The following is an 11389-nucleotide window of genomic DNA, read 5'->3' as shown; positions in this document are numbered from 1 at the left end:
AAAGCTGGGCTCTTCGCTGAAAGGTAACATAATGTCTGAAGGACAAAAATACTATCTTATTGGGAAAGAGTTTGGCATCGCTAATGTTGCTAATTCTGGAAATTCTATCAATTTTCATTGATACAATAATCCATTTTACTTTTATATCTAGTTCAGCTGTTCTCAAATTACTTTGGGTGGCAGTGAGTGCCATTCATTTAATGTAAAAATGTTTCTATTAAATCTGAATTTGTCACCTCTGCTTTACAAATGTAAAAACTGGGCCTATAAAGCTACAAGACAAAAATAGAAGTTCTCCATCCATTTTGTCTGTGTTAATCATCACTGTAGCTATTTTAACCTCTCCTTCTCTTCAATCTTTGTAATATTTCTACTGTCTCACTATTTTTCTTAGCATTTTCAAAATCCTAAGGAAATTCAAATACAAAGCATCTGCCCATGACGCCCAGAACTCAGATTTGGACTGATCTAGGTAATATCAAAAATAAGAGTTGTTAGAATACTTTGCTTTCTCTACCTATGCTGTCCTTCATGTTTCAAACTGCAGCTCCCTTTGTACCTGTGATCCACGCCCTGAGCTTGATAACGTATCACTAGTCTCTTTTTTTTGTGAGCATGACTTTCATAACCTTTATTATTTTCTATCACACTAGTCCTTTTCCAGATTAATTAAAAAATCCCAAACCAAATCCTTATCAACAAAAAAAAAAAGAAAAAAAAAAAGCAGAAATTAATAATAAACTACTGGAAAAACCCAGAGCATAACAAGGGTTTTGTAATTATACAGTCTAGTGTAATAAGTTGGTAAGCAAATTAGCTCACACATTTTAAATCTCTTCACAGGTATGTACATGTGGCACAGAAGGACAAATATGCCTTTATTATCCTACTTTATGAGGATTGTTGACAGCTTATTATCATGAACCATATATTACCATCAGCCTCTTAAGTAACAACAAACCTTTTATTGTGCTCTGAAAATAAGCTTGAAACTCAAAGCTACAGCCAAGATGGTATCTAGGAAGAACTTCAGTACTGCAGCAGAAATAAAGGGGGAAGGATCTCTCCTTTAAGAGTCTTAACAGGTCTTGGCATTTCCTCTGATTTAGGCACAGAATTCCACCCGATTTCAATAGTGTAACTACTGTTAATTGTCTAAATACCAATTTACACACGACATACAGCTCAAAATCTGCTTAAGCTTTAGCACTTAGCATAAAGTTAGCAAGAGAGTTTTAGATGGAGAAGTACATCCATCCCTCTATATACTTCTCAAAGCAAGATTCGTGTAAGAAATCTTATCAGAGCACACACAGAACTACAAAATACAAAAGCTTTACTCCCCTGGAAAGCAGCAGCAGCCACTCCTGATTTCTAGCTAGCCCAGAAACACCTGCCTGCCTTCTTACCTGTGAGAGAGGAAGGAAGTGTTTACAATGTGCTTATAATTCTCTTTTAAGTTAAATAATTGTTCCTTCTGTTGCAAATGTACTAAGGAATGGTATCCATAAACTGCAGAGATCAGCATTAAATTAATCTTGATGCAGCACCTTAGCAAAGCCTCTAATATTACAGTGGCCACACTTTCTTCCTTCAGCAGCTGAGCTAATCCCCATGATTGTTTCCAGAGACATATTTTTGCTATCCTTTAACAGAAGTCATAGAGCATTTTCATTGCTACCAAATATTACAGAATCACAGAATGTGCCAGGTTGGAAGGCACCACAGTCGTTCTCTGGTCCAGCCTCTCTGCTCAAGCAAGGCCATTCTAGAGCAAATGGCACTGGGTTGTGTCCAGACAGCTCTGGAATGCCTCCAGTGAGGGACACTCCACACCTTCTCTGGGCAATCTGCTGCAGTGTGTGGCCACTGCACAGTAAAGAAGTCCTTCCTCATGTTCCAGTGGAACTTCTGTGCATCAGTTTCTGCCTGTTGCCTTCTGTCCTATTGCTCAGCACTGCTCAGCAGAGCCTGGGTCTGTCTTCTGACACCTCCCTCTGGACACTAACAGACACTGGGGATGTCCCATCTCAGTCATCTTCTCTCGTGGCTGAACAGGCCCAGCTCCCTCAGCCTTTCCTTGTAAGAGAGATGCTCCAGTCCCCCAGGCATCCTTGCTTTTCTCCACTGAACCTGCTTCAGGAGCTCCATGTCTCTCTTGTCCTGAGGAGTCCAGCACTCCAGATGTGCCTCACCAGAGCAAAGTAGAGGGGCAGGATCACCTTCCCTGACCTGCTGGCAGTGCTTTTCCATCCTAATCCACCCCAGAACACCAATGCCCTTCTGGGCCACAAGGGCACTGCTGGCTCACCTGCTGACAACTCCTGCTGCCCACCAGGACCCCCAGGCCCTTCTCCACAGAGCTCCTTCCTTCAGCCTGTGCTGTTGCAAGGGGATTCTTCCCTGCATTTGCCTTTGTTGAATTTCAGACAGTTCCTCTCTGCCCATCTCTCCACCCTGTTGAGGTCCTTCTGAAGGGCTGCACAGCACTCTGATCACTCCTCAGCTGTGTGATTGTTTATAATATAAAACATATTGTTTATAATATAAAATATATACACAATGGCAGAGGAGACAGATGCAGTTCCTTCATGGTATTTTAGAATAAGAAGGGCTCCAGATTATCCTGTCCTTCCCTTCCTTCATGACATCTATTAACTGATGCATAAGGAAAAGATCATTTCCATCTAGCAGTGCAAATCAAATGTCAAACTCTTTAGTGCATTATCAGACTATCCAACAGCCTGACCCTGCAAAGACTTAGCTTTAATCTTTTTGGGCTGCCACTTTACTCCACTTTACTCCAATCAAAGAAGAGAAGCATATGCATGAGCTTTAGGAAGGCTGGGAAATGTGGGACTAAGAGCTACTGCTTTTGTTTTGGCAAATACACAAACCACAATACAAAGCATACAAGGAAAAGAGCACACATCTTTTAGCAATCCCCCTGCCCCAGTTTTCCACCCTCCTCACACCACAACAGAAATGCTCTTCCAAGGGCAGAACTCTGACAATTGGTGGGAAAACTCAGTAAAACTGTTCTATCCACTTTCTGCAGGAGTCATTTTGGCATGCTTTAAAAGCCAGGCAGTATTTAAGGATTTGCTTGGACATGTGCATATATGTACCTTATTTATCTTAACAAAAGGGATCTCCACATACTTTGGCTACAGAACCTTACCAAATACTTTAACTGGAAGCCTCTGGATTTTCATGTATTTATTCTGTATTAAGTACCTGGCTACTTTTTCAACCAGGATTACATCTCATGCATTTGTTTTTCAAAATCAATGCATTTGAAAGACTTGTTTAACTAACTGAGCATGCCCTGTCTCATACCATTTATTTTTCTTGTGCTGTCATAGCTATTTCCCATCTAACTCTGTGTTACTTGGGTGGTCAGCATTTTGGACACGGGAAGTCTATCACAGTTTTGTCTTTTTAAAGAAGGCTTGTGTCCTGACATTTTCTTATTTAGCAACCACAATGCAGAGCAGAAGGAAATGCCCCCTCCCAATATTCATTTTGGTAATGATCACACAATGGTGTCGTCTCAGTTCCCAGCACCTCGAGGGGTATGTCTGTGCTCTCTGCTATCAGTAAATGAAGACTGCAAAACCTCGCAGTATGAGCACACGGCTCCCGTGAGGCACACAAGGGCACATTTGTAACTGCTCAAGTTCACATTCCTCTTCAACAGAAGAAAGACTTCCAGGCCACTTATGGAGTGAAAGGAAAACAAATATTGAAGTGATAAATCCCATTAGCATTTTTCAGCAAGCTTTGTGCCCCTCCTTTTTAAAAAATAAATAAAATTGAGTCCTTACTTAATTTCCAGATTAAGAAGTACTATTAAAAGCAGTTCAGGCCCAATTACAACCCTTGAAACACCACTGAAATGCACTACAATATTCTTTTATTTAGTTTACAGAAGAGTCTATCAGTACAGGTTGCAGAAAGAAAATGTTTAGTGCTATTTACAATTTGTTTTAAAACTCTGCTCTATACAAATTTAATTCTGATCAGTATTAACAATATTTTTGTAAATCTACTGCATATAAAGCATTTCATCAAAGCAGTAACAATGAATAAAATAACTTGTTTACATTTGAATGATGCCAATCATTCGGAAAAACGATTACACAGAACATCTGTAAGAGTTGTGGACACTTAAGTACAGAACACAATGTCAACCTGTGACTCAGTTTTTAAAGGCTAAAGCTATTTATATGGAATATTGTTCTATTATACTACACGCCAATCTATATTTAACTTCTATAGTTATGTATTTTATAAGACTTTTATTAAATATATTCTACACATATTTGTAATTTCACCCAGGAAGAATTCCTCCCCAGTGAAAAAATATAAAATCTTTTATATTTTTAAATTTTTATTTATTTTTATTTTTTACAGGTTTAGATGAAACTAGCTCATGCTTTAGTGCTGTGCAAATTTCTTTAGCATATCAACATTTAAATTATTGATATGAAATAAAAGAATGGCATCCTTTTCAATTATGTATGCCTTCAAAAATCAGCTTCTGATTTTAATACCATTGCAAGCACTAATACCAAATGCAGATTACGTAAAGAAACAAAACTAGTACTATGGCAGAAGTTTTTCTTTTTGCTTTTTAAATTTTAATAATTCTTTTGAAATCTCTAATGAGTAAGCATGACACTGAAGTCTAAGGTACAGATGAGAAAAATTACTGAAAAACACCAATTGCCAATATTCAAATACATAAAACTGATTATTAAATGATGTTTTCTAACATTTATGCACAATAATAAAAGCCTATTAACTACAGGAAACTACCCCTCCCATATTAAGGCTAGGAAATGCACTCTCTGCACTTGTTTGTGCTGTCTGAAGAAGCACTCAACTAACACACGATTGGAGTGCACACAGTAACAAAAAAATCAGTTTCATCAGCCCTCTACAGAGTGCTTTTAAATTACAGGCACATAGTATTTTGTCTTTGTTGCAGTGAAAAGATATATAGTTAGACTTGGTTTAGTTAGTATTCTGTGCCAGTTTGGCCACCGAGGTTGACTTAGGTAGAATTGACTAAACAGTTTTTCCTTTGATTTGGCCATAAGTGAGATTTGTTTTAATTATTAATATACTATTTTCCAGTGTTGCATTCTACATTGTGGGTTATTACTAGATGTCTCAAATATTGTTAGAGATTGTTGAGGAGAAATATACTGTCAACCATATTTAGTGCAAATTGAATCTAGAAAGCTTGACTGATTAGATCTGGTTAATGCAGATTTTTGTGGCAGCAAAAAGATTCCTGCTATGGAAAAAAAACACACACTTTTCTGGAGACTGAATTCTTTCAAAAAGTGATGTACTGTAAGATTATTCAACAAAAGGAGGAATCGAAAAAAGTAAACAATTACAGTGTTCATAGATGTTTCACTTTTTTTTTTTAAAAAAAGACTAATGACAGTGTTCATGTATTATTTCAGTTCCATGGATTTACAGACAGGCTCTTCCTACAGGTGTTTGAAGCAAGGTAGGGCCTCTTCTATTCCAGCAGCATGAAAGACAAAGACTATATTACATCACACTTAGCAGGTAAAGCTAACAGAGTTTACAGGATTACACAGCAATTGCTTTCTCCAGTTTTTTCACGGTTCCTTTGACCTGCAAAAAAGAGGGAAGTTTTACTTACATTACATTTCTAAAGCAAGAGGCTGTTCTGTGTGAGAGTATGCTTAATACAAGTCTGTTCTTAATTATTTCCAGTAAAAAAAATATTTCTTGTTATACACAAGCATACATAACTAAAAAATAAATCAGGACTGGTTTTTCACAATAAAAACAAAAGCTTTTAAAGTTTGAGTCAGTTTCTGCACTATAAAAAATGCTAAACCAGAAAGTTAATTTCTTAGTTTTCTACAAACATTTACAAAAGCATTCCATCAATTCTTCACAAAAGAGCACAAAAACTTGACTTTTCTCTACTATGAAATACTCAAAGAGCCCATAAGAGACCTGACCACTTTGCCATGTACTCAAGTAAGAAACTCCTCTAGTGCCCAGCCTACCTTGAGAGTTTGGTTCTGGCAGTGTCTCCCTAGCCACCAAATGCATCACTGTTGTTTTGCCAAAAGGAAGTTTTAATGCTGCAAAAGGAAAAAGGGAGAGCTATTAACACATTGTTTCAGCCTTTTTTTCTACAAAAGACCCAGTCGAAACTAACTATAATTGGATTAGCACCTATTCAAAAGTTCATACTTTTAGGTTTGAACTGCTTACTGGTTGAAGTTTTGTAAATCAGGGACTCAGGGCATGATGATAGTCACTTACAACACTGCATTCTGAAAGTCATGATGCTTCTGTTAGGAAGCTTAGCTTTCCTCTTTTGAGTAAAAAAGTGAAGACTCAGGTGTTAAGCAGTCTTTAATGACAAGGACACAAAAAAGTTGCTAATGCAGCCACCAAATCATTATTCCTGAGATATCAAAACACTGAGCCTCTACAGCAAAACAGATTTTCCTAAAACATATTTTGATCCATGACATAGATTTTTTGAAATACAAAATGTCTGCATCTTTCCTTTTAATACTAATCTGTAACATCAGCTGCATGTGGAAAATATCAAATTTACAGCAGTAATTCTCACAGTGCTGCCTTTGTGAGCTTTAGCAACACAAAACTTTAAAAAATGGTGCTTTCCACAATTCACTGTGCTTGTGTCTGAAACCAAACTGATAATTTTTCTACATTCCAATTTAAGTACACAAATACATTGTATACTTATAGTATCTTCCTTGATTGTTTTTCTGAGAAATAGAAGGCAAAGATGGTCTTCTGTAAATTTCTGTCCTTCCCACTTTCCCACTTTATAGTGGACAAAAAAAGTCAGTGATAAATTTAACAAGAATTTAATCCTTAAAACACAAATAATTTTGATTTGAGTAGACTTTGTCCTATCAAACTCAAGTTACAGCTTTTATTTTCACATACAGTGAAATGGCATTTTAAGTTAATAAATGAATAAGGAATGGGCAATAAATCTGAAGGCAACTGAAGTGAAAAATGCCTCTCTGTTTTAATCACGACAGCATACATTAAAGATTCACTAATAAAAAGCCTCACTACAACACCACTATTAAATCATGTTTGTTGCCTACATATTTATTTAACTAGATGGAAATTATGATTAAAACACAGGTTCAAACACAGGTGTAAGCACACAAAGTGATGCAGAACTCCACAAAATTCTTTGAAGCAGCTGTAATTTGGAAAAAGCCATCTCTATGGAAAGGCAAATCGGAAAGTTGTTCTGTTTATTTGAAGCACTGCCTGTGCCTGCAACTAGAAGCTATTGATACCTTGAAATCTGACAAAGATGATGTATTTTCAGTACTTGATACAATGATACAACTGAAAACTCTGACTGTTAATATGGTCTTTGCAAACTCCATGGAAAAGGATTGTCTTCATAACATAAACTCTTGAATTACAAAAAAATCACATTAGGAATATCTTTCATAATAGCAACACAATACAAGAGATTTGATTGGTGAGTTGTGAAGGTTAACTATTTACAGTAATCCAGTAGTACTATGCTAGTATTTGTATTAACTAATTTCAGCTAGTAGTTCGCATAGTTTGCACAAATACTTGCTAGAAATTTCCAGCTTCTTGCTTGGAGCACCACAACAGCACCTGAGCAGCGTAACCTATGCTCAGTAATCCTTTCTTGCTCTTCTCTTTGTGCTCTCACCCCTTTCTCACAGTTTACCTAATCTGTATTTAATTCCTTTCCCAACTGTTCAATTCCATTGTTGCTTTGTATTTTCTATAATCAGAACTTATGTTTCACCGCCTTTTGGAATGTGAATGGCACATGGTGGGTTAAACTTCCCTTCCCCAGTAAATAAGGAAGCAAATGCTGATGATTACCATTATCTACCAAGAAATGGAGAACTGTTGATTATGTATTACTTCCCTAATTAATATTATTTGAAATGCAAACTGCAGAGCAAATATTTAGCTAAAGAATTAAATTTCCTTTATGTTGGAAGATGAGCAATAGACTCTGCCTCACTCCCCAGCCTTCTGCACAGGCAGGACACAAGAAAGCAGTGTGGCTCAAGCACTGCAGGCAGGAGCAGTGCAAGCTTTAGAGAGGTGTCTGTTCCACACTGCTCCCAGGGCCATTAGTTCTGCTGTTGTAGTGACAGGCCATTCAGAGGAGGTATCACAAGGGATGATTTATTGCAAATAAAGTTTTTCACTCAAAAGCACTTTTTCCTACCAATATCTCTTTTTTGAGGCATCTTAGTTTATAGGAGTCTCAAATTCGTAAGCCACTACACAGACATTAAGGTAAAAGTGAACAAACACAGACTCCAGTTAAAAAGGAAAACACCAAACTGTTTCCTTGGAAACTTTTGTTTCACTAGATGATAAAGTGATTTTCAGGAGGTCCAAATTCCAGTCAATATTTCCTAATCACCTAAAGCAAATACAACACTAAGTGCTAAATCTCAAAGAGAACTACAACTAGAAATGCTTAATAAAAGTTAAGCTAAGAAACATAATATAAATATTGTTTAATAAACTCCCCCCATCACCTCCCTTTTAAAGGTAACTAGTTCACTTAAGGTTACCTCTAATGAACAACACAAACTGAAGTAAGAGTCTTTTCAAGCTGTTTCATGAATTCTGTTCCACTTTCAGCTGTGTAATCTTACTCCTGATAACTTCATTAGTGCTGACGTTAAGCCAATGTTTTAGGGATTCTTTTTCTTAAAACAATACAGCAACAAAATATTTTTGAAAAACACTACTATACATGTAAGATCCTTGGGGTAAAAACATGATGATTGAATCTCAATGCATGAGTGATTAAGAATGAACTAAAATGCCCTGAACCCAAGTAATTCAAAATTCATAGACCTAAGTTAATGCACGAGTCAGCAGCATGAAGCTATTGTTTTTCAGCTTAACTCATTAAATAATATATTAAATATATTAAACAAATATTTAACATTTTCTCAGATTTAGACAAATGTCACTAAAGGGGAAAAAACAGTGGTAAAAGCAGCACTCAGATGAATGGCAAAGTAAGTCCCAGTTAGCTATCCTTGCCTGGAAATGTAGGGTAAGACTAGCATCTTTAATTGCAGAGATGATCCAAGACTTAACATTTATCTTTCCACTCTACTCCAACTGCTACTAGCTGCACTCACTGTCACCTGGTAAAAATACAAATTAAAGAGTGAATAAAAATTCCAGATTTCTTCCAGCTGAGCTGACAATGATCTTGTTTGTATATATAGAAGCATTAAAAATTTATATATGTGGAGAGTAAATCTATAAGTACATTACTAGGCAACACCGGGAATGGTAGAAAGTGAATCAATAGCTATATCATCCCGGTCAATTCTTCATGGAACATCATCATAAGCAGTCCAGAAATATTATTTTTAGACTACTCTTAACTTCAAAAATGAATATTATTTTCAGATTCCTCTTAACATCAAAAATAATTAACTAGTGATGTTGTATTATATTTTATTTTCCTTTCTGTACTCCATTCAGGTATCAAACCATAAATAATTTGAACATAAAAAGTAGGAGCATGACTTTGTTTTTAAACTAGCACAGAATGAGGAGTCTCATATTGTTTAGTCATTGATACAGCTGATATTCTCATTGGCAAATGCTACCTACAAAAGGAGGGATGATTAACAAATGTGCGTCACACCTCTATCAAGGGTTCCCACCAAAATGCGTAATTGTGGAAAAACAGTTACCACGAGGGGGCACAGTTGAATTGCATTTCCTTAGCAAACGAAGTGAAGCCATTTACTGTTGTTTTCGCATAACTATGTAATTGTATCCCTGGGAGAGCACTGGACAGCAAGAATGCTTCCCCTCATTCTCATTCACAGGGTGTCTTCCTTCGTTGCACGAAGATTTAAAGCATTGTTTGACCAATTATCATAAAGTTTATCAAGCATTTTAAAATACTTTGGATATTTATTAAGTAGCTTGTCCTGCAAATGCAGTGTAAGAGAAGTGGAACAAAATATTCCATTTAGAAAGACAACAAATAAAAGCAGCACTACAGTTTCTTTGTGTGAGACGACTTAGCAGGTGGCACCTCACAAAGTTTAACAGCTCGTGGTAACAAGATGGAAAAATATGCAATAAAGTACAATGTCACTCTATGCACAAGAACGGCACTATAAAGCAGGCCATCCTGTGATCTTGAACAGTAAGGCAGTATTCACTGAACTGTAAATAAATATCGCCTTTTGCCTAACTGTAACACGTAAAATGAAAATTATTTTCATACCTCCTAATGTCACATTGCCATGAAGAAACCTCCCTTGATAAATAAGCCGCAAGATATTTGGACTGCTGACTTGTTCTTCTTCCCAATCTGAAGAGAGAATTTCCACAGTTACATTGTAATAAAAACATCTTTTGTTATTTCTCTCACCTTTACCCAGGAAGAAAATATGGAAAGAACTCTTGTATAAAACACTAAAGAGAGAATGCAGGCTGAAGGTACAGGAAAATAATTCAAGGCCAGCACTCCTGAAGTCTGTTCTGGAATCTATTATTTGACCCTGGGCATTGAAACACGTAATTTTATGTCTGCAAATAAAAATATTACTGATGTCACAGACTGCAGGATATATTTAGCACATACACAAGTCCTAAAGAAAATATTTCATACATGCAAATTGCTTCCTGAATCTTGATATCCAGGCCATTCTGAAGTTTCCCAAGCCATACTCCTTGTCAGCAGCTAATTGACTAACTGGAGCCGTTCTCTAGCAACGGGAAGCTGCTGCACACAGAGCAAGCGTGCATGTGATGGGTCACTTGAAACAGGACTCTGAGATCACAGCACTGAAAAAAGCTCTGGAGGCAGCTCAGCACCGTTCGATGGTGGCCAGATCCAACCAGTTCCATGTCTGGAGGGGGCAGTGACCTGAGCAGCCCCCCAGCAGCCACCACAGAGCTGGAACAGAGGCTCTCTCAGAGCACACACTCACCAATACTTTTTAAGGAGTTTCTCAAAGGCCCATCTGTTTTTATGTGTGCTTTAAACAGTGGTTCAAAAAAAAGCAACCTTGCATTTTCCTATAATGTTTAAGCTATCACAAATAATTGATAAGCTTAAACAATAAGCTTAAATAAGCTTTTCCTATTATTTTCCCATTCCCATTCCCTGTCACAATGTGAAGAACAGATAAATATGCACTTTGCTTTCAGAACAAGTATCATAAAGCCTTGAAATGTTGAATATAAATGGTCTCTCTGGGAACAGTGTCTTCTGTTTCTTAGATGACCAGATGCAGTTGTTCACTAATGTTCTCTCTTTCTGTTTTTGTAGTATTTATAT

General features: G+C 36.8%; 1 protein-coding gene across 1 annotated transcript in view; it reads right to left on the bottom strand.

The window, feature by feature from the left end:
• Nucleotides 1–3899: 3899 nt before the first annotated feature.
• Nucleotides 3900–11389, bottom strand: part of UBL3 (ubiquitin like 3) — a 55696-nt gene continuing 48206 nt past the window's right edge. The window contains exons 3-5 of the mRNA XM_021541967.3: nt 10331–10417; nt 6063–6140; nt 3900–5658 (exon numbers count right to left, since the gene is read on the bottom strand). Coding sequence (XP_021397642.1) covers nt 5606–5658; nt 6063–6140; nt 10331–10417 — 218 coding nt within the window. The 3' untranslated portion in view covers nt 3900–5605. The remainder of the gene's footprint in view (nt 5659–6062; nt 6141–10330; nt 10418–11389) is intronic.

Source organism: Lonchura striata, chromosome 2, assembly GCF_046129695.1.
Source record: "Lonchura striata isolate bLonStr1 chromosome 2, bLonStr1.mat, whole genome shotgun sequence".
In the NCBI taxonomy this organism is placed as follows: domain Eukaryota; kingdom Metazoa; phylum Chordata; class Aves; order Passeriformes; family Estrildidae; genus Lonchura; species Lonchura striata.
Note: the sequence above shows the minus strand (reverse complement) of the source record. Positions and strands in the feature narration are given on the sequence as shown.